We start from the raw sequence: 26,251 nt of genomic DNA on the forward strand, positions 1-26,251 counted from the left end.
TCATCTTCTATTTATTCTCAAGGGTTTAGTATCTTAGTGTTGGAGCGTGAGGTTGATATTAATCAAAACTCTTTGGTTTTAGTGTTAAATCATCTGCTATACAGTTTCATTGCAATACTATTGCAATTATTTATAGGGCTTCAAAACAAAACAAAAGTAGTACAGTACCGTACCCCAGGTATCTTGATCATAGTTACAATCAGTACCTTGGGTGGTGTCAAGGAAATTTGTTCCCTTGTCCCGCATGCTGCCACAACACTGTGCTAGTTTAGCAGCATGCTGTCTTATTAAAATGTATTTTAAAAGTTGATAAATGACTCTCAAGGTTTCTAGGCTCTTGCTGATCTTACCTGTGCGTATACGACTGTAGAATAACTAAGAAATGTTTCTAATATGAAGCGCATTTCTCTCAGTCTCAGCACGATAACGTCCTGGTGCAGAAGGCCTGGTTACACGGAGTTGTGCCTGTTGTGATGGACACTGAAAACTCTGTTCAAGAAAAGGCCTTGGATTGCCTTGACCAGGTCTTGTTGCAGCATATAAAGCATTATACGAAATTCCAGAGCGAAGATCAAAAGCAGACTCTAGCGTGGGAGCTCCTTACCCTCTTGACTTCAGAGAGCCAGGAGCTGAGGTAAGTGTCTCTCCCTGCATTGCTGGCATTTCCATAACAGCCCTTTGTCTAGTGACCTGGATGTCTTTATTGCCTTTAGTACATTAGCATTCATGGACAAAATCCAGATTTTTTTTAAAAAAACTTGATCGTATTGGAATGTGCAGTTTTCTCTTTACAGTAGGAAATTGCCTATTGACCAGAGGACTAGGATAGGAGCATGAGCTTATACTCCTAGCTCTCCTATTCCTCATGTGACCACAGACCATTATGTATCATAGTTTACATATTATTTAAATGCATGAGCTGCCTACTGCATAAGGGCAAGAAACTAAATTTATTGGTGGGTTGGGTTTTTTTAAGCTATTTGAATTTTCAGCTTGAAGTAGTCAACGTAAGTGCATGCTGCTGCTAGAGATGGAAGCTATCACATTGTGAGCTGCTTGTGCTGCTCTGCCAGCTCTTAGGACACATGAACTGTCAAACAGACACATTGGCAGCTGGTGAGAAGAGTGCAGTTTTGCTTTGTGTCAAGTATTTTTATTTGCTCTTGTTACCTGTGCAGTCTCCCTGAACTCTAGCGTTTGTATATGGGAATGTCACCTGCTATTCTTGGTGTGCTGGTAGCAGCATGAATGTTAAATGGAGGTGTTCTGATGACAGAAGTAAGAGAGGATATATAAAGAAAGGAGAAGATTGTCTTTTATTAATTCTGATGTACAATATGTTACTTGTCTTATGACAAATAGAATTATTCTGCCTTTTGCAGAATGCTGTGGGATGAAGCAGAAGAAAAGGGATAACACAGTATGGCAAGGACACAACATTGATCAAAGGCAGCTGTATGTTTATTAGTCAACAGGGCATAATAGCTCCGAAATAGAAAATGAGATACTGCTTGTGCTGCCTTGCCAATCTGTACCACTGTCAGTGATCTAATTTGGGCTATTTCATGACATAGTTTGCAGAGTTGACAGAGTTGTGGCACCTTCTACTTCATGACCTTAGAGTACCTTGCAGCTTGATAAATGTTAGAACTCTCTCAATGTGAAGGGGGCTACAGCTAAAACAGAAAAATGGGCACCTTGTGGTGCCTCAACATCATCGTGTCCTGTTCCATTATGGGTGTTCAAATAAAAACTGCTGGAAAGTCTTTGGTACAGGTTGCTGAAATGTTTTCTTGATTCGTTGTGATACCAGTTCTGTCTCGCTGACACGCTGCACTACATTCATGCTTGTGTGGCAGCTCTGTAATGCATTAGGACTGGTAACTGATCTGAACTGTAACCATCAGAGCAGGTAACTGAAAGAGAGACCAAAAGTCCTGCTAGTAAAACATGTAGTGGAAATCTTGACATATTCTGGAAAGTAGGAATGTGAAGTGACAGCAGCTTTCTTGTGTTTCTCAGTGTATCCTGGACAGAGATGCTGGGTTTTACTGGCAGCATCCAAGAGCAAGCGTTTTGTTCACTCCTTGTTTAACTTGTGTTTCTTTCTTTCTTCCTTGTAGCCGTTACATGAACAAAGCCTTTTACATTTGGTCCCAGCAGAAAAAATTCTCTTCCACTTTCATCAATAACGTGATGTCTCATGTGGAAACGGAGCATGCTGTGCCAGCTTGGATGTTGCTTGCTAAGGTGGCAGGTTCTTCACCCAAGCTGGATTACTCCAAGGTCATTGAATCCTGGGACAGTGTCAGCAGGTATGTTTGTGCTTTGAGCTCTTCCCTCCATTCTGCAGGAAAGAGACAGGAGTAAAGATGAGGAGCAATTCAAGTGAGCACTTCCTGTCCTTTGACAGGCAAAGCGCTGCTTAGATCATCGTTCTTTATTCAGGCAACTGGTCTGTGCAGCGAGGAAGCAGGTGTAATGGCCCACAGATCTGTGCAGTAATGAAGTCTTACATTAAGCTTTTTGAGTTTTCATTTGGTTTGACAAGTCTGCCTTGATAATACATAGCCAAGGTGAAAGGATTCTTCTGGTGTGGTTTGGTGGTGTTCCGCAGCATTAATTTTGGCTTGTCCACGCTGCTGTTTTTCAGGCAGCAGAACGTGAGCACTGACACTATAGGACATATACTGTGTGTCATCAGTCATGTCGCAAAGCACCTCCCTCAGAGCACCTGCAAGAGGCTGATTGGTGAGTGACTGAGAAGCTGCAGAGTGGAAGGCAGAGTTTGGTTTTGTCTCACAGCTTAACAGTCATTTCTTCTCCACAAGCAGTTGATTAGCTTAAAAAACACTCATTTTATGTGTGTGGTCTCCTTTTCAGATAACATCAATTGCTGGCTGAGAGAGTTTCGATGTCCCTTGGAGGTGATTAGCCCAGCTGTAGAAACTCTGCAGAAGCTCTGCCTTGCGTATGCAGATGTACCAGAGAAGACACAGGTGTGACTTAAAATACACCTTTTAAAATAGCTTCTCTTACACTCAGGAGGGCTGTCTCTTGAAGGCAACTTCTGTCTCCAGTCTGTTGGTTGATTAGCTCACTAAACAAGGATGATCTGTCTACAGCAACTCAAGTCTGTTCTGCCTAGCTGTCTTACTTGGTACAGTGCAGATTTGCTGGAGAGCATCCTCCATCTAAGGATGGCCTTGTAGAGATCTTTCCTCAGTTTTTGGTATTGTTTCACAGCTGAAATACTTTGCACTGACCTTCTGTCCAAGTTTACAGCATTCCTAAAGGAGAACTATTGCTCTGCTGCTATGGCGGCAGCTATTTCTTAGGCTTGGTCCAGTTAGAAGCCATAGGTTTATCCTGTAAACTGACTATTCTATACCAGAGCTGCTGTAGATACACACATTTTCTAGGCCTCTTTCATGAGCCCAAACATGGGGTTAGTTACATATCATTTGGACTTTTTTTTTCCTGCCAAGTTCCCCATTTGCTTTATGGCATAGCTTTGTTTAGTAGTGAGGTGAGCTACATTTTGCTGGTAAAATAGTGGTGTCAGCCTGAGTACAGTCACAGAGAAGCTAGATAGAACTAGTGCAAGCCTCTCTTGTTAATGATGTATGTGTTGTGATTCTCTTTTAATATTGATGACAGCTATTTTATAATAGGCATCCCAATGAAGTTTAGTAAATAGTGTGCGAAGCTGCATATGCCATTCTTCAGAGGCCTGGGTGGATTAATGGCTTAGATTGTCAATTTATAAAAGAAAACAATACAAAAGAAGAAAACAACAACAAAAAAGCAACAATCTGAAAATCCTCCCTGTTAGATACAGTCATTACAACATGTTAACTTGCAACTGTGAGTGCAGGTGTACCTATACATTGGTTACTTCAGCAGCTTTAATGGCATAACTGCCATACATACATGTATTTAGTTTCTTATGCTACAAGTTTTAGATGGTAGAAAAAAAGATAAATGATGCTTTATTCTCATTCACAATCTGGCAGATGACTAGCTTTTTTGGTTCTCCCTCCTGCTTGGAATTTGCATAATATTTTCATTTGAATGGAACCACAGTTTTGAAACAACATGTTAAAATTCATACAGACAACCTCAAATGCACTGGATATAAGTGGAAAAGTCGCCTAAATTCTTTTTGTTTAAACCTATGGGATTTCTATAATGAAGTAAACCTTAGGCCTGTGGATCACTGAAAGCCAGGTTCTTCAAGCTGTTTTGGCACTTTGATGTGCAGGAAAAAGGCTGTCAGTCTGGATTTCAACGGGACCTAGATTATTCGAAGTACAGAAGGGTTTTCAAATTAAGGATTTGTGTGCGGAGATGTATCACATCTACATTTTGTTTAACTAAGTGCCAAATTTTGTTTTGTTATGGAACAGGAGCTACTCGACCAGGTGTATGGAGACTTAGTATCCACCTGTGAAAGTTATATTTCGAATATAGTCCTCAAAGAAGATGGAGCAGAGCAATTGCAAGAAGATCTCTTTGTAAGTTTGGTTCCCTTTTGTGAACTGGTCAAATGACGTAGGTATTCTCAAAATGGGTTTTCTACAGAGCTCATGCCAGTAACTATCACATGGGAAAGTACTGATGTACACCCTTTGTGTATATGGTAATGGCATCTCGTGTTTGTGAGCCTGAGAGTGTACAGCAGTTTTATACCTTAGAAATTGCTTTAAGGATATGAGGCCCATTGTATTTTTAATAAAGTGACTGGTTTTTTCTTTGCTTTTCCAGTCATACTTTTTAGATTGGCTGTTTGGAAGTAAGACTGTAAAATGTGTAGAATGCTTTAAGGTTTACTTAAATATTGTTAGTGTATAGTGAGGTTTTATAGTACATTAAACACGCCCGATTTCTGTTTCAAAGCTTCACCTTCTATTCCTCTAGCTGCTGTCTTCTTGAAAGGACTGAGGGAGTTTTAAGTTGTCTTTGGAGAAGTAACTGTACTGATTCCTGCTGTTTGCCTTTTGACCCCAGTGTTGCTTTTTCCTTTATAGGTGAGACACCTCTTCACCTTGGGTGAGGCTGCACAGCTGTGTCCAGCCAAAGTGGAGAAACGCATCTTTCTTTTGATTCAGTCCATTTTGGCTTCTTCTAACCAATGTGAGGCGCTCTACTTACTGCCTTTAATTTTGCTTTTATGAACAACACTGTTACCTGAAAAGTGTGTTTTCATTCTGGGCCTGTTCTTTCGTAGTGACAAGCTCTGTAGATGGTGAGGAAACTCTAGCTTCTCAGCCACTGTCCCAATTTAGAGGATCAGCTATGCCTCCGGTGATCAGAGCTCATGCATTCATTACTCTAGGTAAGCACTGTCCTACAGCAGAACTGTGCCCTTGTTCATCCAATTCCCACCCTTTCTGTCTGCTCCCTGGTTAAAGTTCTGTTCCAAAGCCATGTCGATTATAACAGGCACAGTGCTCAGTGTTTGTAGTGCCTCAGTTCATAGCTTGTAGCAATGCAGATATCCATGGTAACAAGTTGCACAAACCATAAAAATACTGCCATGCATGCAACTATTTTTCAAGTCCGTTAATGCATTTTTCCTACATAGGTGTGCAAGTGATGAATGGTTAGCAATGCAGACTTGTGCTGGCCTTGTACTCAGAATTGGTTCCTGGCTGAGAGATCGTCTTACCTTTTAATAAGGTGCTCAACAGGGGCTGACGAAAACCTGGTACAGTTCAGAGCAGAATGACTGTACATATTTACTTGTTCTCCTTAGTACAAATGACCGTGTGATGGAAGCCTGGTCAAATCTGCATCTGCAGTACAATGAAGAGTGCTAAATGAAACTGGTTTTATACTACTTCTGTGGTTATGAACATCATTCTTTTAAACTTCTCTTCAACGTTATTCTTTTAAACTTCCCAAAGCAGTTGAGAGTACTTTTTGTACAGAGCTTAGAAACAGTTAGGAAGAAGTGATGTTAGAATGCGGGCTATTTTATTTTAAGTTGGTTTAGAGATGCTCTTAGAGGTGGGTGTCTCCCTGCTATGCCTATGACAGCTGGGGCTGTTCTTTTTAGCTGCTTTGAATAATACCCTGTACACAGGAATAGTTCTCTGTGAAGGAGGGAATTTGGCATTGAGACCCACAGTATAGGTCCAAGAAGAGTTTGGAAGAACTCCTTGAAGTATAATCTCTTTGAGAGGTTGTGCAGATTGCTCATCAAGTTTCATCTTGTATTTCTTGTTTATTCCCCTGTTTGCTTCCTGAATCCTCTTGGCTCATACTGGACTCAAAGGAGGCAGTAAGCTGGGCTGTGTTGGTTAGGAAGAAGGATACGTTCACAGCACTGACAGTCTCATCCCCGTTTCACAGGTAAATTGTGTTTGCAGCATGAAGATCTGGCAAAGAAATGCATTGCAGCTCTAGCTCGAGAACTGGAGGTGTCGCATGATGTGGCTGTTCGCAATAACGTCGTCATCGTTATGTGCGACCTGTGCATCCGCTACACCACCATGGTGGACAGATACATTCCCAGCATCTCCTTGTGTCTGAAAGACCCCCATCCCTTCATCCGTAAGCAGACGCTGATCCTGCTTACCAACCTTCTGCAGGTAAGGAGGTCCTAAGCATGCATCTGACAGCCTGCTTCAGTTACCTCAGTTGTGTTAAATGCTGGCAACCTGGCCAGCAGATGTATTGCTTACAGCTTGATTCTGGAGCATTGCTGCAATCTACCCTGATTTGAGATAACTTCAAACATGTATTTTGGTACTGCTCTTTTTTGTGAGGTAGGCAAAACTCTCCTCAATGACACTTAGCACAGTTGGATAACGAGATTATTTTTATTCAACGGTTATCTCCTCTCTCATCATCTTTATATTTCTTTGAACTCCCTTGCATTTCACTCCTATAGGAATGAATATAAAAAACATCACAGCACCTTTTTCTCCTGCTGTCTCTGCTTATTGTTTTAAGGTTGTGAATGTTGAGTGGCTGACAATGTTTGCCCTCCCAGTGTTCAGATGAAGCCAAACAAGGCAGATTTGGAGTGCATTTGGCTCTGAGAACAGTGTTGAATAGCATCTGTGTCTTTGGCATTGGAGAGCAGATTTTTCTTGATTCTACTTTTTTATTGGTATCTGTGGTAAACCTAGAGGAGTGCTGCTGTGGCATTTATTCTGCTTAAAGCATCCCCCAGCACATTCTCTTTTTTAGGTTTATTTTGTGTACATATGGGTGAAGTTCCATAGCTTACTTATTTGCCTGATGCACATTCTGTAATACTCAATCAGATATTGCCCGGGCTGCAGTCTGAAGATTCACACCCGAGGTTTTTCCTAGTTCAGGCTTATAACTTACTGTCTGTCCTATCCTTACAGGAGGAGTTTGTGAAATGGAAAGACTGTCTTTTCTTCCGTTTTGTCAGCGTCTTGGTGGATCCAAATCCAGATATTGCCAGGTAAAATACTCATTGGTAAAATACTGTTGGAGTTGAAGATCAGAGATGTACTCAGAAAAGATTAAGTCTTGCACCTTCACCATGTGAAGAAAAATTTCAGTGAGAGAGGAAAGGATTCTCTTATTACCCTCTTCATCATTAACACTTTAGGGTCTGAAATGGTAGCAAAGGAGTGGTGAACCTCTTTACAAGTCAATTGAAGGTCCAGTGTAGCAAGCTGTTTCAAAATATGCATCTTTGCTCTATTTTTGACTCTCAGATATCCAGGAAAAAGGAATTTTTGAAGCAAGCCTTTCTGAAATCTTCCTTGTGGTTTTCTAATAGCTCTGTATTGTGTGCTGGTTTGTTTTAGGAATAGGAATTCCTTTTTCTTATGCGTGCTTTGTCTTTTTAAGCTTTGTACCATGTTTTGTAATACTTCGACATATTAGAGTTATGTATGCTGACCTTAAGTGCACATTTATGAAGCTTTTGTATGTTTCAAAGTCTCAAGTTTCTCTGTTATGTAAGAAACGAGAGTGGGGCACATTCCTCCAAGGGTGGTAGGTTGTGTGAAAGTGCTGGATGCACTGGAGGCTTGGACAGCTTTCTACTTGTTTCTACCTGGAGCGCTCAAATTGCAGATTGGTCTTTCCAGGGCCATCAATCTATTGTTGCTTACTAGTGCATATTCACATCTTTTTTTCTCTCCATCGGGTTTTTAATGTGTAAAAATGGCTTTCCAGTAGATGGTGGCATTGCAACATGTCGTTCCTAGAGCTTTAGCAGTGAAACGTGTTGCTATTTCACCAGGGACCTTTTTTCTTTGCATCTGCATTCCGTGGCTGCATCCAGACAAAAATACTTTCTTCAAGTCTGAGATTGACTTTCAGCTCTTGGAGGACTTCTAGTGATTAACTTTTTGCAAAGTACTGTGTCCCAGCCACAATGGAACTTAAGTCATATAAATAATGAAAATGCTGTGCCTGGATTCAAGTTGAAATTTATTTCTGTCTCTGCTTTAATGGCAAGAAGTGAAGTAGTATCGTGGATGCTGAGAAAGTGTATTTTTCTGGATGAAAAAGAGCTTAAAGTCAATAAGGTGGTATCCTTGTTCAAACCCTGATGGAGCTGGGCAAGAATTAAATGTGGTATTCAGGGGGATTTGGGAGACTCATCTTCTGCTTTACTGCTTGTGACCCTACACTGTGTTTTAGGGGTGGCTTTTAGAAGCTGTCTGGGAAAATTCTTTCTTTTCCTCCTTTCCAGGTTTGGAGAGTTCTGCTTGGTGCATCTCTTACTGAAGAGGAATCCAGGAATGTTCTCCCAACACTTCATTGAATGCATCTTCCATTTCAATAGCTATGAGAAACACGAGAAGTACAACAGGTTTCCCCAGAGCGAGCGGTCAGTTGAGCACATTTGTGTCGGCCTACTGCTAAATGATGGATTGTACGGCCATGTGGTCTTCAGTTACAGCAAAGCATTCCTGGTGCTTTGTAATTACTTATGCAAAAAGGGGGAAACAGCTCAGGGAGATAGGGAAGGCAGAACACTTAATTTAACACTGTGACACTTCTGGGAGGACGCCTGCGTGTAATTTGTGGGAACCTGTGGTATCCTAATAGGCTTATGGGTCTCAAAAGTGATATTCAAATGTTTCTTTTTGATTTAAAGCCATATTATTTTTGTGAGATTGCATAATGTGACTTGACCCATGTAAAATATCTTGCTCTGCTACAGGGCAAAGAATCTCTTCTCTCTGAAAGGAAAAGATAACAAAGAAAAAAGGATGCACATCTACAGGTTCCTCCTGGACCATTTTACAGATGAGCAGAGGTTCAACATTACAACAAAGATCAGCCACAGTGTCCTAGGTAGGGGTCTGTCTTTACGAAAATATGACAACAAATCTGACAAACAACTGGTGTCTATTAAAGCTGTGAGTCCAGCCGTAACTTCCTGACTTTCCTGGCCCTGCTTTTCCCAGTAAAATGTTTTTTACTTCTTCCCTGCCTGTTGCAGCGTGCTTTGTGGATAACGATCTTCCGTTGGACATGGAAGCCAGTGAGCTGCTCTCAGATACATTTGCAATCCTTAGCTGCAAAGAAATCAAGCTATCAACTATGAGATCAAAACCTGATGAGGACATTCAGCCTGAAGACGATGAATTGGCAATGGCCAATGCTGTCATGCAAGTAGCACAAAAAAAGCTCATTTCACAGGTAAGTGGCACTTAATCTGGTGCGGGAGGAGGGCTGTCCACCATGCTGGGAGGACTTTTACTTCTCTGTGATGGAGAAACTTAAGCAAAATTTATCCATGTGATATAATGCCAGGGACATACTGTACGTGCAGGGTGTTAAGCAGGCTCTGTAGATCTGCTCTGATCTGAGGGTACCTATATAAGCAACATGTGTCGTGAAAACACAATGTTAAGGCTGGATTTGTAATTTGTAATGGATGCTAGTACTGGAGGGGTCAGTTGAAATGAACAGAAGTGCATTTCTTCTGAAATCAGTGAAGATACGCTAGGTTAAATTTGTTCCACAGATCTCTTATTGAGAGAGCATCTGAACATGCCATTGGGTTTTGGTGCACTTTTTGGCAATTTGCTTTCAGTGTGCAAACTGACTTGGTGGTAGATCTTGAAAGCCTATGTACGTGCATGCAGCATAAAAGCAGACGTAATTGTGAGAATTCCTCTCACTCTAGGCCATTCATCTAACACCAGAGTGACTTCTCCTTTATGGCATTTTGTAACTATGTTTATATCATGCCTTATTTAAAAAAAGGTTCAAAAGAAGAACTTCGTAGAAAACATCATTCCAATAATCACATCACTGAAGTCTTTGATGGAGCAGAAGAAGATCCCAGCTCTTCGGGACCTTATGAACTACCTACGGGTAAGAGGAAGTGTTTTCTTGTTATTGTGGTTTGTTGTTGTTTTTTTTTTCCCCTCTTAATTTAATGTGTTAGATGTGCAATCAGTAATGGAACGAACAGTCTTCTTAGAAGGAAATTTGGAAGGCATATGATGTTGTGACACTGCCACTGTGTTAAATATGGTAGGAGGTGGAGGGATTTTAGATAAGGATCTCACAGTGTGTTACGTGTGAGCCTCCTCATGGAACGTGGGCAGAAAGCTTGAATGCTGGAAAGCTTTTTCATGTTCTGAAGTACAAATTGGAATTTCAACTCTTAGTCTGTTAAAAACACCTCTGCTCTACCAACTGGTATTTCCTTTTGCACTTAAGCAGCTGTGATCTGAATGGAGACATGAATCAGTAGTCAGGAGAGATTTCTGAAAGAGTTTAAACATTCCTTATTGCTCCAGGAAATGATGCAAGATTACCGAAATGAAATCAAAGACTTCTTTGCTGTGGACAAGCAGCTGGCAGCCGAGCTGGAGTACGATATGAAGAAATACGAAGAGCAGCTGGGCAGGGAGAAGGAGTCAGACCAAGAGCATGCCTCAGCATTGCAGACAGAGGTGGTTGGGACCATTAAGTTCATACGCGTGCTGTCTCTTCTGAAAAAGTTTGTGCAGAAATAGAACCCAGACTCTGTATGTCTGTGGTCATGGTAGTGTTTTTCATACCCCTGTGTGTTTGCTGACAAGAAGCATTGGCTTCAGTCATCTGATATGCTTAGAACAACAACAAACAGCACACACTGGCTAAAGAGGAGCAACAATTAACATAAAAATAATTCAATTTAAAGGGGAGGACAAGTCTAATTTCCCACTGTCCGTCCTTATATGCTGTGTTGCTCTCTGTTTCCAGAGTGGTAATGATAAACAAGTCAAACAGAAAAGGATTAATTTTGGCTGATTTTAGATTTACACAGAATGGAAGCTTGCATCTCTGCTAGTCATGCAGATCCTCATTTAAAGTCAGTGGTAAAAAAAATAAGCATGTGCTTAGTTCGTTTGTCCTGAATTATTTTAGTTACCTACCTTAAGATGAGATGACTTTTACCCTGGCAACCTGACTTTAAAGAGCACCTATATATAGACCTCTAAACTAGGACATGTATATCCCATCAAAACTTACTATTTGTTCCTTGTTAAAACTTTGTCCCATAAACTTTTTCTCCCTAGCACCCCTTTATGTCCATCCCACAAAGGATTCAATCACACAGCAAGTAGGTCTAGGTGTCTCATGTCTAGGGTTTTCTGCATTTGTGTCTATTGTTACATGTGATCCTTCTTTTCTGTAGCAACCTCCATCTTTGGAGACAGCTGTTCCTTCTGGTGGCTGGAATGCTAATGCCCAGTCCCCTGTTAGGAGACAGCCCTCATCCCCTCGATCGAGTCCTACCTCTGTGCCTTCTGGATTTATGACACCTAGAGCTGATGTTCTGAAACAACCATTGCCTGGTCGCAGGTATGGTTTTTATATCACTGGTTACGATATTCTACAGGGCTGTTGCTTTGTTTATCCACTCCTTGCTTAGTGTCCAAGTCACCAATGGTGCAGCATAACTTTGTTAACAAAGGGGTCTGAGATCGTAACGGACTGGGAGGGACACAGAACTTTCCCTCATTAGAAGCATCTCTTCTGGGCTTGCAGAAAGAAATCACTGTTATTGTAATGCCTTTTGCCCTGTAGGCCAACATCTTTGAGCACACTTGCCATCCTGAACTCTGCCCGGAAAGCAGTGGAGGACAGAAGCAAGCAACGCAGCAAGAGCTTCGGGGGAAGTTTATCAGCTGTGATGTTTCCATCGAGCACAACTAGCAGCAAGCAAGGTAGGAAGCTCACTACGAAATGATTCACCATTGGAGTAGGCTGATTGACACAGCCTGATTGTTAGACCCTTGAGTTCTCTGAGCATTTCTGTTCTTAATGATTTTCTTGTTATTTCTAGCATCTTTTCGAAGTGTGAATCAACAGTCTACTGGATCAACTGTTTCTGTGGTGGGCCGTGCAATCAGCACACCAGAACGTAAGTAACCCAACAGAACTCTTTCCAGATTGGACTGAGCCCTCATTTTCTGAGAGAGGGGTGGCTCCCCTAAAGAGCAGAGAAAGTTAGTCAGTATTGGCTACTTATTTTGTAAATGGCTGTGGTAGATAAGAGCTATTCAGAGATTGAAAGTCTCAGATGAATAGTGTACATGGGAAAGGACATTCCAGTATGGTTTTCATTTACGTGTCACAGGGTATTACAGTATTGAGTTGGTGCAGGAGAGCTTTTATTTTGGGCTGCTGAAACAACAAATCCACTGCCCTTTCTTCTTTCATCAACTACGGGGTGCTGAGGAGGCATGTTGTCAGAGCTCCTTAGCAGCTTGTGAGAGATGTGCAGGATTCTGTTGCATTGAGACACTTGCTGTCCTTAACCCTGGAAGCATAGCTTGGCACTTCTAGACTGAGCTACAGAACCCTGCTGCAGAGGGAAATACTCACAGTCCAGTCCTTTCCAGCTCTAAGACAAGGGATTCCTGTTGTCCAAACAAAAGATTCCAGGTGAGCTATGACCTGCTTCTGTCACTACAGCAGGCGGTGGGCGGTGTCCATTGTGAGAGGGCACAGAGCTGCTCAAGAAGGATTAATAACCTGCACGGTAATTTCTGAATGCGTGTGTTCTACCCAAAGAAATAGTTGAGCTGAGCATTTGTTTTTCTACTCCACTGTGGATGTTAAAAAATACACAGTGAGGAATCTCTCATACACAAATTGTGAGTCTGCGCTGCTTATATCCACTGCAGCTGTATTGCTGTCTCACAAAGCCTCATCTTCAAAAGTTACGTTTTATTGGAATGTTTTCTGACAGCCCCAGAGCGTTCTGCAGCTTTGCTTTCTGCAAGAGACAGTTCTAGTCTCACGAATGGAGCTGAGCTTCAGCAGTAGATTCCCTTCCTTTGTCAGTTCGCTGCTGAACTGCTTTAGGTCATCTCCATTGTAGTGTGGTGATGAACTCCCTCCCCACTCAGGAGAGAGCTCCAATTAAGTTGGGAGTCTAGGTGAGTGTCTGACTGGTCAGCTCTCATTAGGCAGCCGTGAATTTTAATAGGGCAGGGGTGATGTTCTGGAAAGAGATGCATCTGAGCGCCCTGTTTGCCTGTGTCTGTGCAAACACCTGACCTGCATGCACGCAGGAGAGCCAATGGCATGTAGCCAATAAGGCAGTGAGCTGTGTGGCAGTCTGCAAATACCTGACATCCATGAGCAGGCAGGAGCAAACCAGTGGCAGTGATGTGCATCCACTGGAAAATCTGACCCTTCTCTTCCCTGCATGCTCCACTGTTTGGCTAGATTTGTCTGCCCCGGTGTTTCTCTTCGCTGCCTGAGCAGCAAGTAATGATCTTTGTACAAAAAACTAGGGGTGTGTTTTTAGAGAGCAGAAATCTTTTAAGTGCCAAATCTCTGTCTGGAAGCTCGCATGGCTGTTTCTCTTAAGCACCATATGGTGAACAACGAGGAAGAATGTTAATCTGCAGTGGTACTAAGGCTGAATTCCTACTTCAAGGCAGCATGTGTCCTCCACTGGGGAGACAAACTGTACAGAGCAGCAGCAGCACTTAAGTTGCTGTGTGTTGAGCCATCTGCATGGTGGTGCTGGGTCTTGCAGGCTGACAGACAGGCAGAAGAAAACATTTTTCTTTGCCTGATGTATCATTCTAAAACTATTGGAGATGCAGTTAACTTGAGAAGTTAAGCACAACTGTCTCTGTCTCTTGACTGCTTCTCTTCTCTCAACTGCTCTGCCAGTCTGTCCCTGCTGTCTCTGGGCCTCCTCCTTACCTCTCCTGCTTATTACTTGGAGAATGACTAAGTGGGTCTGGGCAAGATTTCTTCACTGTGGTACATAAACACTTGTGAAGATAATACCTTTGATTGCGTGAAGAACCGTACTTGATGACAGTTCTTCCTTCTTACCTTTCACATACATTTTTCATTAACCAAGTTAACTTGTTCAGGCACACACTGCACAAAATTGGGAGACTTGCAGAGCAGTCTGCAGAGGGCAGCTAAGGCAGATTAACCAAGTCTGGTTTCCACTGCAAGCCTCAATGATTCCAGGCCAGGGATGTAGTTCAAGAGCAGACCTTGTTAGTCTGAAGAAAGAGTTCCTTTTAGCAGAGTTTCCATTTCCTATCCAATAAAGCACTTTCTACTGTAATTCCTTGTGAAGGCTTCTGGGAAACAAGAGCATAAAACAGAGAGCTGAGAAAAGAAAAATCTGAATATTGTGACATCTCTCCTGAGATAAATGACAGGAAAGAGACAGCTGACAAGTGTGGCCTATTCAGGCAAGCTAAATTGTACCTTGTCAAGTGATTCTTCTTGTCTGGCTGCAGACAGTTCCTCATGGAAGGGCTGCTCGCATCCTTTGTCAGCCTTCAAGGGCCCTGTGTTCTGCCTTCATCAGGCAAAGTAACTGGTCTGACTCTGCTTTTAAGGACAGTTCACGAGATGCTATAGTTGTAGAAAATGGCCAGTCTTCAGTGGTGGGTGAGGCAGGACAAGGAGGTGCATGACTAGGGTCCCATATTTGAATTAATTTCCTCCATGAACAGGGAGGGCTGTAATTCTGGAGTATGAAGTCGTTGTGCACAGATGGCCCATCAGATTTAGCACATAGATTTGAGGCTGGACGAGAGAGACTGAGATCTGCTGAGTTGGAAAAGAGAGATGCATATGTGCTTGCAATTAATTGGATATACTTATTCTGTAACACTTGAGTGTTATCCTACAGCATGTCTTGGCCTCTGGCTGTGTCACAAGCTGATGGCTGATGTTTTTTCTTTCAGAGACCATTAATGAGTTGACTTTTGGTGCTGGGGTCAGTTACATCAGCTTGACGCACACACCTGGTTCGGCTCCAGGCAAGTTATCTCTGTGATCCTAACTTGAACGAGGTAAGAAACCCAAATGATCAAATCTGTGGCATTTTTAATATATGAAAATGTATGCATTATTTGCAGAGAAGAAAGAGGCCGAGGACCAGCCAGGAGAGATTATCTGTTTGACATCACCAGAGAAACCGTAAGTTCAACCCAGGTCTGAAACAGCAACCAGAGTGAGAAAGACTGTTTAAAATAAATGGTCTCTGTGCTTCCTTCCAGACCATCCCTGCCACGGGAGTGGAAAGTAGAGTCTCCAGCAAGGAGGAAAAGCAGTCAGCGTGTCCCTCTGAGACGGTCCCAGCGGAGAACTCCTCTGAAACCAGCCAACTGATCCTTTCAACGAACTTTTGTACAGAACCTTCATCATGTTGTCTGAAATCTGTCCCTCTCCTCTGTAATTATAAATCACTGTGGACAGGTGTCCTGCCTTCCTTATCTATTTTTTATTTTTTTATGTGAAACTCTCTAGAGTATGGACATGCAGCAAAGCTGGCACTAATACGTGTATTATAAGCTGCTGCTGCTTTTGACAAAGCTCGCTGAAGTACTAGAAAGCTCCAATACAAAGGGAGCTTGCTATTCACTCACAGGATGTATAATTTGTCCATTTGGAAAAGTAAGAGCGTAATGTTGCTATGAGCTTTGCAATAAATGCGTTTATCACAGCTTGCAGGGAAGTGAGTGGCTCAGCTTATTCACTTGATCCCTCATTGTCCCTCTTGGTGATATACTAGAATTGCTTTAATTTGAACAAAGGTAGAGCAGCTTGTTACTGCCACACCCCTAAATCTGGTAATTGCACGCTACATCACCTCTTATTTGTTGTGCAAACTCCTGTGTGTATGAACAGCCTTAATGTTCTTTTATATGGAATATTTCCATTCTTGAACTGTACTATTTCCAATTATTAAAATTTTATGAAAATAAATGGTTACAGAATTAATTCCACCTACACCTTCTCCCCTCTTCTTGATCTGACAAAGATTTTTCTTTCTATATAATTCTACAGCCTCAAAGTCTCTTCTACTACGTCACTGGTATCTTAGGCACTGTTCAATTACCATTGGACCCAGCAGCTTTTAAATATAGACACTTACTTGACAGAAAGCAGGATAGGAGTAACTTAGTAAAATCAAGGTTGGTAAGTCATATACATAGCTTTGTGCTCTGCCTAGAGAACTTATAAATGTGCAGTGTCTGACCATTTCTGTGTCTCTGATAGCATGTGAACCTAGCTGAAGTCTTCCAGTTGTTAACTTTTATTACAGAGCTCTTGCCCGGGGTTTCATTGTAACTTGAAAATGGAACCTGTTTTGTTCATGCTGATCTGTTTTACTCCAGCACAGACCCCACAACAGGAGTAGGCTTTTCTGCACAAGTGGAAACAGGCTAAGCATATTCTTGCCACAGCCCTTCCAGAGACACTTACCTTCTGCACTGGAATCTCAGTCTTTGCCCTCACTTCCCTATTCTGTTTTGAAGATCAGAGAAACCTTCAAGTGAGGTTAAACTTTATTCTCAAAATCAGTGTCAAAACCTAGGAACAGGAGCCATATGGAATGCTTTTGGCTTAAACAATGGTCAGTTATTGGCCACATCTATTTATTTTGTTCCTTTTCTCCTGCCCTAAAATATTACTTGACCACTTCTCAAGGTAAATTGGAGTTCAAGTAGGTTTATTACGTACTGTGTGCTTTCTAGTTTTTGTTCTGTCCTCAGCCAACATTGAGATAAGCCCCATGAGCTTGAATCTGTCTTGTATAGAGAAGAACCAAGGATAGATGATTGTCCAAGAATAAACATAAGCAGTAACATGCTGTTACTATTACCAGGACTTGCTATTGGAGTTTCTATAACCTACAGCCCAATATAAGTGAGTGTTCTGACAGAAAACACCTTCCCTTCGTTCACAGAACTGAAAACAGATGCCTGCAATATTATGACTGTTTAAGAAAAAAAAAATCAAAAAACCCCACAAGAATGCTTTATAGCTTGGTATTTATGTAAAACATTCTTGGCAAAGTTAAACGTAATACATTAGTACAAACCTGAATATTATTCACAATGATACAATGAGTTCCATCAATCAGATCTCATGAGCTGTACTGGGGGATCATCTCCCCTTCTCTCGTTAGAGATGCCACTGTCACATTTTAGAACTGAAAAATAAGTCTTGATTCGTAGCTTGCAGGCTTTTCATGTGAAGGCTGCCTTTGGCTCACGGTGAGGCTGTAGATTGTGCTCCTATAGGGCCCAGAGATAACCTGATTCAAACCTCTTTCTCTCCCTTACTATAGGTATCCTAAAAGCAGCACAGGAAAGGAGCAGTGGATATACAGAAGGTGCAAAGGAATGTTACACTCACTACTGTCATAATGATTAGAGGCAGCATGCAGCCTGTGAACAGTACTGTGGGGCTTGGTTGATGAGCGGGTCTTAAGAAGGTAACCAAAATGTAGTAGCAAAGTAGCAGTGGTAATGTCCCAGTTAAGTAAAGAACAGATGGGTATTGCTGCCCATCCTTATTTGTAGTTTTGCTAGCCAAAGGAAAGGGATAACACTTTGTTGAGGCAAAACAAATGCAGCAATGGCATGTCCAGCGAGGCCCCTAGGAAACAAAGCAGATTAATGCAGAACACTAAAAAATAACACTGACAGTCCAAATCGTCAAGTATTCAAAATACTGTATACATGAAAAGTTAAGACAACTCAATTCATATTGGAAATACAAGAACACTAAATTATGCTACATTAAAAAAAAATTCTTAAACCACAGCACAGTTCTAGTGTTGCATCCACATCTTGCAGTTTTACATTACCCAATGCTTTTCAACGTTATCAACAAAAATGTTTCTTGGAAACACGTGTTTCCATGTATTCTCTTTAAAGCTAAGAGAACTAGTTTTGTTGTCTTTTTTTTTTTTAACCCTCTAGAGACAAGTTGCAACTGACATTACAAAAGTGCTTTTGTATTGACCTTTTGCTTTCCTAACTCCAGAAACAGTTGCCTTGGCTATGCAAGCTAAACCTGTAAAGTTGCCGTAGCTGTCACACCGTGTTAGTGCTTTAGGGATCTTGCAGAAGGGTAGCACACATTAAAGTCACTCTGTCACCTTATTGGAACTGCATCCAAAAAGCCATCCCTGGATATTTCTTGCAACAACAAAAACAAAGTGTTGGTCACTGGCAAGAAAAGTAAGTTTAATATATAAAAAAGTTGATAGGTCCTGCCATAAATTTACAAAAACTATCCCTGAGTGACTCTGTCCTGTGTCTTGTAAGACCTCATGTGACAAGGAAATTGCAGAGGCTAGTTTAAGAGGAAAGAGATGCTGTTCCACCTGCAGTTTTGTATTACGTGCTGCCGTAATACTGATATGCTCTGACAGTGCCATACTATAGCAATGTTTGAGCTCCTCTCTGTAGCTTAAAAAGTAAAAAAATAGCTACGTTACTTAAACACTGCTGGCATCATGTATTTACACTTTAAATAGAAACGTTACCTTTTCTGAAGTAATCAAAATATATCTTTGCAAAAAATTTAGAATGTGGGATTTTACAAAATAAACGCAGAAGGTAAAAAAAGCTTGAAGACATCTCAGTACCTTTTCTGGGAATCTTGGCCCATGAAAGTATTTGGCTTTAATTTTCCTGAAAGGGATGTCTCAGCACTAGGTTCTCTGCCTCCACTGTAAGCCTCTTTAGGACACCAGAAGACGCAAGAGGCAAGCCTGCATTGCGCAGATTAGAGTTAGGGGTTACCTGCGTGCAGTGAGCTTTCTATGAAGCAGTGAACAGAAGCAGTCCTTCTGGCCTGATGCTGCCTGTTTCTGGTTAAATGGAGCAACGAGAATTCAGTAAGTTGACAATAGGACTGGGAACATTAGTTTGCTGTATCGCTGTCTGTTCCTGTTGACTAATCAGATACCTATTCTGCACCTGAGCAGTCGGAGTCAAAAGCACAAGACAATCACAAATGTGTAAAAGTCACCAGCCAGGCCTGGGCAACAAACTACCGAGAGGAAGACTCCCCCTTGCATGGGTAAATCTTATTCTTTGAAGTCCTTCTATTGCCATGTCAGCACCTTTTTTTTTCCTACTAGTAATTTGCACTAGTGATGTCTACTACACGTTTACGTAACGCTACTCCCCTGGGTGGTTCCCATGTTGTGGCTGTGTCCCTGCAGCACAAAGAGAAGGCAATTCCACAAACTTCCACAGCACAGTCTCTTGGGAAGTATTAAAACTCTTCCTTACTCCAAGGACAGGTTTAGGTGATCTCGTTGGTATCTCCAGAGGCCGGGGAGACATGAGTTGGGCAGTGAGGAGTTACTTTAAACTTTGGCAAAGAAAAAAAAGATATACAGATAGCTAGCTATCAAGTTCTTGTGTGTTCCAAACTCTTCCAAGCGCACTTAATTCATCTTTTGCTCTCACTTCGAGTTCCTGGAGGAGGTATTTTCACACTTGCTTTTGCTGGTTTGCAGTATTCTTTTGGCATCTTATATGACAAATGAAGATTTGTGTCTGAAGTCACCCTGCAACGAAACAGTTCTGGTTGTAGGATGGCGCTAGTGGCTTTCCAGGCACCCCTTTGTTCCTGCTGCCCCCAGCTGTAACATGCATCTGAAATGCAGATCCCCTCTGTGTAACTTGGAGGAGAGGGGAGCAGCGGTCATAGCAGGCTGGTGGTCTCCCTCTCCTGCTCTCCTCCTCCAATACCAAGCCATGGCAGGGCACTTTCTCATTCCCTCTTCAGTATCTCTGCTAAGAGGGAGAGGCTTTTTCTCATCTTAAGCTTAGTGATCTATTCAAATCCCAAAATGCAAATTATCTTGCAAAAGCATCGCGGCCTGCCTACTTAATCCAATGAAACTCATCCTAAGGGGGTCAAGCCATAAGATAACAGACAGCAGAGCTGCATTTGATTGCTCTTGGCATCAGTCACTTAAGGCAACTTAAACTGTTCAACATTTCTAAGGAAATGACTCAGCCTTTACCCTTCTGTTTTCTCTGTTCTACATTCTTGCTTCTCAGTGGTGATCACTCTAAGAAAGTCTACAGGCCCTAAAAAAGCTTGTAGCCCTCTGCCCACCCTCTTCCTCTCCTCAACAGAGATGTTAAATGCAAATCATTTATTACCTCATCATCTGTCCGGATATAGTTAACACCATCAGGTTTTGCTGGAGTCTTGTAGCTAAAATAAAGGGAAAAAAAAAATCTTACTTCTGGGACAAGGAGCCTGCAGAATTTTGAAGAGGAGGGACTGAGAAAGAAGAAAATGAGGAAAAGCAGTCCAGTGAAAAGAAAACAGAGAAACCTAGCTCATTGCTCAAATGCCAGGTCTGTACATATTCCATCATTTATCATCACTGGGATTTTCTCAAGACTCCCCGTCAGCACAAGGTAAGAAGATTGCTGTATGTTTCCACAATACCAAGCTGTATCTGCAAAAACTGCAAAGATTAACTGATACTTGGCTGGTCTCCCCTACTTTGGTCCCTGTGCACTACCTTTCTGTGTGCCTCTTGTATTGTTTCTTGTGGCAATTACAAAGTCAATTTTAAGCCTTCGCTGCCAGATGCCTTCAGCATTTTGCTTAGTTATAAGGCAGCACTACTTGTTTGCAGTCCCCTAGGAATCCAGAAATCGCATAGGACTGTGAGGTCCAGTGTAAGCCAACCCTCAGCTGCATTTAAATGGAGTATTTGGAGCTTTTTCTGGGGAACTTTTTTTTCATCTACAGGATTTCTACTGAAAAGCAGCGTTTAACATGGAATAAATCTATCTGATGAGAATCTTGGTTTTCCATATATTATCTCTTCTACAAGTTCTGTAAGGATATCAAGGCTCATTTCTGATCCATGAAGAAATTGTCACCTTAAATGCTAATGCTCTTGTTTTTAACGTCCTAATGTGCATTCTGAAGTGCTTGTTTTTAATCCCAAATTTAGGTTCCAAGTCACAACTAGTGAGATTTCCTGCAGGCAGCCTACTCTTCTGCATATATTTTCTATGCATGTCCTGATGCTTTAAACTAATTGTGCTGCAAGCTCTGCTCGTTAAGCTGTAGACCTCTGTATGCCAACGGCACATAACCCATTGGACAAACACCTGTAGGTGTTTAATTTTGCTGCTCCCCCCTTCCAAAGCAAGGTATGAAGACATGAGAGCACAGCTCTAACTCCTCTGTCTGGTCTTGGTAGCAAGCAGAAAAGGAGCTGTACCAAAAATTCTCCCTTTGGCAAATAAACCTTCAGTTTATGGTGGGGAATTGGATACTTCAAGAGCTGGGCTGGCCTGTACTCTGGTGGGGAACTAGGATGAAATATGTCCAGGTCAGGCACTGAAATATATTTTAGCCACCAATTTCTAGCCCTCTTCATACCAATTCATGCTAGTTGTGGGTGTAGGGACTTGCACGAGAATCCCAGCTTACCTTTCCCCACTCTCTTTACTGTTTGCAAAGTAGCCCCTTCTGTAGGCACAGCAGATACCAAGAGTGATGAGCACCAAAACTGCTATGACCACCAGGACTCCACCAATTATCCCACCAATATTGAGGTCATCTAAAAAGAGAGAAATCATAATCCAGTATTTTTTTAAAGACAGCAATATTCTAGCTTTAAATACAATAAAATAACATCTCTTGAATATGCTAAGCAAACTGCAATAATTCATAAGGATCTAGGGAGTCCCTAATGCAGCTCCAATCAGGAAGGACTCAAGAGTCCATCCAGAGCACAGCTCCTCTTCTAGCCAAGCAAAAGAGGGAAAATTAACAAATCTTCCTTCTCTTGTCTTGTGTCTACCAGGTTCTAGTCACGTGCCATTCACTGTTTGCTTGTCTGAACCTAAAACTTGTTCATGAATCTGAACAATGTTTTAATGTTTCCCTGAATTTGTAGATTTTTCTCTGGATGTGCCTTGTTCATTTAAAAGGGATACTTCAACAAGAGGACTGACTGGACCATCGTTAGGAAACTGAAGTTCCTAATACAAGTAATACCAACTTTGTTCTTCTACAAATTTAGAAAAGTAACAAAAATCCCCTCTACAGTTATTGAGTATCCTTAAAGATCGTCTGTGTTCTTTCTTTGAGAGTTTGGACATCCTTGTACCTGTTACCTAGATATTACAATACTTCTGGAACCTCTTTATGTTGTACAGTGGGTTATCAGCAGTACAGCCTGCGTAAAGCACAGCAAGTGCCTGTTGACTCAGAATAAGCAGCTTTTAGAGATGCTGCCTTCTGAGACTTTGCAGTTTTACTCTCCAGTTTCCTCCTTTAATGCTGCTCAGCTTTGAAAACACTGCAGAAACCTCATCCTGATTCCTTCCTGGAAAGGTTAGCTGTGTTAGGGGCTACGAGAAAGGTGAGATGACTTCATGCTCTAGGATGTCCCTCTTCTTCCCCCTTGGTGATGAGGCTTGAGTATGGTGATTTATTAATCAACATTGCCAAGAAATATGCAGGGCCACTCACAGACTTCCATCTCCTGCTCCTCGCATTTGGCAAAACCCGCGTCGTTTGTTGCTATGCAGGAGTAACGGCCTGTGTCGCCTTTGTGCACAGCGTGGAAAACCTGGTGAGGAGGAAAGGGGAAAGGCACCGTGAGGGTTATTTTAACATGTTAGAAAGCAGGACTAGATTTGCTTCAGGGATTCACAAGGAAAAGATAATTGTAGGGAATTCGGAGGCCTGACAGGAGCATGAGGAGCAGTTCTGACCGCACAGTTCTCCATTTGCCAGGCTTTGTGGTGGGCTATGGGACATTTTCCTCCCTCTTCGTAAAAAGGCAAGTGGTATCAGCAGTGATCAATATCAAACAGCTAGGGTAATATCTTCTATCATATTAATCTTCCTTTTCCCAAATCACCCACATCCTAGAACAGTTCTCCAAATTATACCCTCCTGGAAAGCCACACAATGACTTTTTTCTTTCAGAAGCAACCCTAGAAAGAACCTGTCCAGCAACACAAGTCGCAATCGTATCCATCAGGGCATTACCAGAGTGCCTGTGGTGGGGTTCAAGCTGTAGGACGAATTCTGGAATTTGATGTTTGTCTTCGTGTCTGGTGACAAAGGTTCGCTGTTGCGATACCAGCTGTAAGTAGACTTTGGGTAACCCTCGTTCTCGTGGCAGTGGAGGGAGGCTGTCTTACCAACGGGTACAGCTTTAGGCACTACGCATCTGGGAGTCACAGGCTTCACTGTGGGAAAGGCATAAACCACATGAATGTTACCACTGAGTAAAACTAAATAATTTCTGACATAATTTCTAAGATGGCTGGGCTACAGAGACATCAAAACTTTCAGCTATTTCCAGACAGTTTTAAGCAACAAGTTCCAAAATCTGTTGAATGACACTTTTTCAACTCTGGAAAGACTCACGGCTTCTGTTAGCTAGCAGCACTTGTAAAAGTATCTGGATGTGCAGCAATACCTTGGACTGTGAGCTGGATATTTATTTCATCTATGGTTTTGGTATCAGAAGGTGCTGCCACTTCACAGCGGTACGTGGCAGTGTCCATCCGGGTGGTATTTTTAATCACCAGCGATGTCCGGCTCAGAATTTCCGCACGAGTTGCAAAGTCTCCTGATACAGAGGAAAGAGAGAGATAAAATTCAAGATAGTCACACAAACTAACTTCAGGCATCTGAGTGAAGTGGTTGGTCTCGGACTCTTTCTGGAGTCCAGAGAACCACTTGAAAGGAACTTGATGCTCTAAAGTTAAGAGCCTTCCTCTCTGCAGTGACCACAAAGGAGAACTGCTGCTAACCATGTAAGAGGATGAACTAGCAGGCACCACCCCAAATCTCCAAAACTGTGGCAAAATTGGATTTTGAGTCAGCCTCAGGCCTTGTCTCCCTTAGGAGATTCACTCGGCTATGGCTCTTGGTCCCATTTAAAGTGGCTGTGATCTTGGAATAATTCCTGGTGGATTCAAGTCTTACCAGCAGTCCTGAGTTTGAGTTTCACTGCCTGTTCCTAATCGCATGCTCCCAGGATGCTGCAAGGCACCCTGCGACCTCAGCAGTAAGCACTGGCAGCTCAGCACAGACTCCTTGGGAAGCCCAGGTGGAGCTCTCAGATTTCAGAGGACAGACAGACGAGGTCGGTGTCCGGTCCTGAGAGCCCAGGCACCCAGCGACCACGCAAGGACCAGGACCACCAGGTGCTGGAGAAAGGAAGCTGCAGCATTTGCTTTCTTAATCATTTCCTACCTAGGATCTCACTCCAGCTCTCTGGCTCGGTACTGAAAACTGTCAATAATGACCTGCCAGAGGGCAAATAACATCCTGCTCTTTCTCTCCACCTTGTACTTCTACTGCTGAACTCTAGTTCCAGAAGAAAGCAGCAAGGCAGCCTTTTCCTGAGTTGTTTGTTCTCAGTTGTACTGAGGCTGGTTTTGGAAGCCTAAGAGAACAATGCATCGTCATACCCTGCATTTTATTGTCAAAAAATACGTAAGAGGTCTCGCCATTTCGGATTTTCTTCCACTCGATTCTGGGATCTGCTGTTACGGTGGATTTAATGATGCAGGACAGCTCAACACCTAGAAAGAGAAATAAAGGAAATAATACAGATTAATAGGAAGCAGCTGTATTTTTGCTCTGCTTTAAGCAGCCTCACACTCTGTTTTATTAGGAGACGCTGCCCACAAAGCAAAAGCCTTCTCTTTCATGTGCCTCACAAACAGGAACACCGCTGGGTTCCAGGAGCTATTGGGGAAGATGGATTTTGGCCAGCAAAAATAATAGCTGTACAGATATCAGCTATGGAGAGAAACGAACACACTGTTCTCTTCGGGCTCTGATGTATGGCAAACAAGACCTTATGACAGGGTGAGTCCATGGCGCTGTCTTGCTGTTAATCAGAGCATACAGCGTGAGTCAGGACTGCAGAATCTCCTTGGGTGGTGTCTGGTGATGTACCGACAACACGCTGTCCTCCCAAGTGACCTGGGGACCATGATGCCTGTGGATAAATCCTGCACATCCAGCCCCTTCTGAGGGAGGCATCATCATCTCCATCTCTACACAAGAAGGCAGCACAGCAGGGTTGGTGCTGGCTCACCCAGGATCACGTTGCAGGCTGTATTAGGGCCAAGGTAAAATAGACATTTCCCGAAGCCCTTTTCAGTGTATTAATTGCAAAGCGGCTGCCTTTCCTCCATTTGGGATCCAGTTCAAAAAAGCACTTAGGCAGATACTTTGCAATGCCAATGGCTTTCAGGGGACTTCAACAAACCCTTCCAATCAAGCGTGTTGAAAACAGAGAGCGAGACAGACATGTTCTTAAGCCCTTTGCTGAATCTCAAGCTCTCAGCAGTTCTGCCTTGCCCAAGAAACCAAGATAACCATGAGCACCAAGCAAAGGTTTTCTCAATTGTTTGGACTGATACAAAGCTCCAGGCAGAGGGCAGTGCAGCAGTGGTGTCAGGCAGCCAGCGGGCCCCCACGGCACTCACTCTGAAATTCCTGCACCACGGGCTTGGTGTTGCTGGATGTCAGCTCCACGGCCAAGAGTCTGCAGCCTGCAAAAACAAACAGAAGGTAATAAGAAATAGCACAGCTCATAAGTCACCCAGCTAGAAACATGCTGCCTGCTGAGCCAACTTCTCAAGACAGCTAGGAGGACTCACTTCTCTACATAAAAGCTATTCCTGGCTACCAATGCCAGTCCTGAAGGCCTACGTTTATTTAGGAGTCGTGGAGTAAATATAGGAAATTATGATTGTTAGAAGCAGCACTTAAAAGAGGAAGATTACCAAAATGGCACAAAATCAATGTTACAGCATAAGACATCTCTTCATGCCTTATGCTTATTTTGATGGTAGTTATTCTCATTCTGGTAATGCAAGAGTGAACGTGTCCTTCTGCAAATTAATTCGATAACGAGGAAGAGACAGAAGTAGGGCAGTCTTAATGGGTTTTGGTCAATTCCTTGAAGATGAAATGTGCC

The 26,251-nt window shown here is 42.5% G+C and overlaps 2 protein-coding genes across 2 annotated transcripts in view; one reads left to right on the plus strand and one right to left on the minus strand.

Annotated features, from left to right (window-relative positions):
• The window catches only part of NCAPD3 (non-SMC condensin II complex subunit D3), a 28,299-nt gene extending 12,066 nt beyond the window's left edge, over nucleotides 1–16,233 (plus strand). Inside the window, exons 16-35 of the mRNA XM_068659434.1 lie at nucleotides 414–634; nucleotides 2,124–2,315; nucleotides 2,654–2,751; nucleotides 2,884–2,999; nucleotides 4,410–4,517; nucleotides 5,031–5,136; nucleotides 5,231–5,338; nucleotides 6,358–6,596; nucleotides 7,365–7,444; nucleotides 8,693–8,830; nucleotides 9,167–9,300; nucleotides 9,449–9,648; nucleotides 10,219–10,329; nucleotides 10,761–10,916; nucleotides 11,645–11,811; nucleotides 12,037–12,176; nucleotides 12,296–12,373; nucleotides 15,186–15,260; nucleotides 15,360–15,420; nucleotides 15,501–16,233. Coding sequence (XP_068515535.1) covers nucleotides 414–634; nucleotides 2,124–2,315; nucleotides 2,654–2,751; nucleotides 2,884–2,999; nucleotides 4,410–4,517; nucleotides 5,031–5,136; nucleotides 5,231–5,338; nucleotides 6,358–6,596; nucleotides 7,365–7,444; nucleotides 8,693–8,830; nucleotides 9,167–9,300; nucleotides 9,449–9,648; nucleotides 10,219–10,329; nucleotides 10,761–10,916; nucleotides 11,645–11,811; nucleotides 12,037–12,176; nucleotides 12,296–12,373; nucleotides 15,186–15,260; nucleotides 15,360–15,420; nucleotides 15,501–15,612 — 2,640 coding nt within the window. The 3' untranslated portion in view covers nucleotides 15,613–16,233. The remainder of the gene's footprint in view (nucleotides 1–413; nucleotides 635–2,123; nucleotides 2,316–2,653; nucleotides 2,752–2,883; nucleotides 3,000–4,409; nucleotides 4,518–5,030; nucleotides 5,137–5,230; nucleotides 5,339–6,357; nucleotides 6,597–7,364; nucleotides 7,445–8,692; nucleotides 8,831–9,166; nucleotides 9,301–9,448; nucleotides 9,649–10,218; nucleotides 10,330–10,760; nucleotides 10,917–11,644; nucleotides 11,812–12,036; nucleotides 12,177–12,295; nucleotides 12,374–15,185; nucleotides 15,261–15,359; nucleotides 15,421–15,500) is intronic.
• A 1,029-nt stretch (nucleotides 16,234–17,262) lies between these two features.
• JAM3 (junctional adhesion molecule 3) overlaps nucleotides 17,263–26,251 on the minus strand; it is a 33,039-nt gene continuing 24,050 nt past the window's right edge. The window contains exons 2-9 of the mRNA XM_068659436.1: nucleotides 25,758–25,823; nucleotides 24,729–24,842; nucleotides 23,729–23,881; nucleotides 23,293–23,495; nucleotides 22,768–22,867; nucleotides 21,721–21,850; nucleotides 20,424–20,478; nucleotides 17,263–19,819 (exon numbers count right to left, since the gene is read on the minus strand). Coding sequence (XP_068515537.1) covers nucleotides 19,784–19,819; nucleotides 20,424–20,478; nucleotides 21,721–21,850; nucleotides 22,768–22,867; nucleotides 23,293–23,495; nucleotides 23,729–23,881; nucleotides 24,729–24,842; nucleotides 25,758–25,823 — 857 coding nt within the window. The 3' untranslated portion in view covers nucleotides 17,263–19,783. The remainder of the gene's footprint in view (nucleotides 19,820–20,423; nucleotides 20,479–21,720; nucleotides 21,851–22,767; nucleotides 22,868–23,292; nucleotides 23,496–23,728; nucleotides 23,882–24,728; nucleotides 24,843–25,757; nucleotides 25,824–26,251) is intronic.

This window comes from Anas acuta, chromosome 23, assembly GCF_963932015.1.
Source record: "Anas acuta chromosome 23, bAnaAcu1.1, whole genome shotgun sequence".
NCBI lineage: Eukaryota > Metazoa > Chordata > Aves > Anseriformes > Anatidae > Anas > Anas acuta.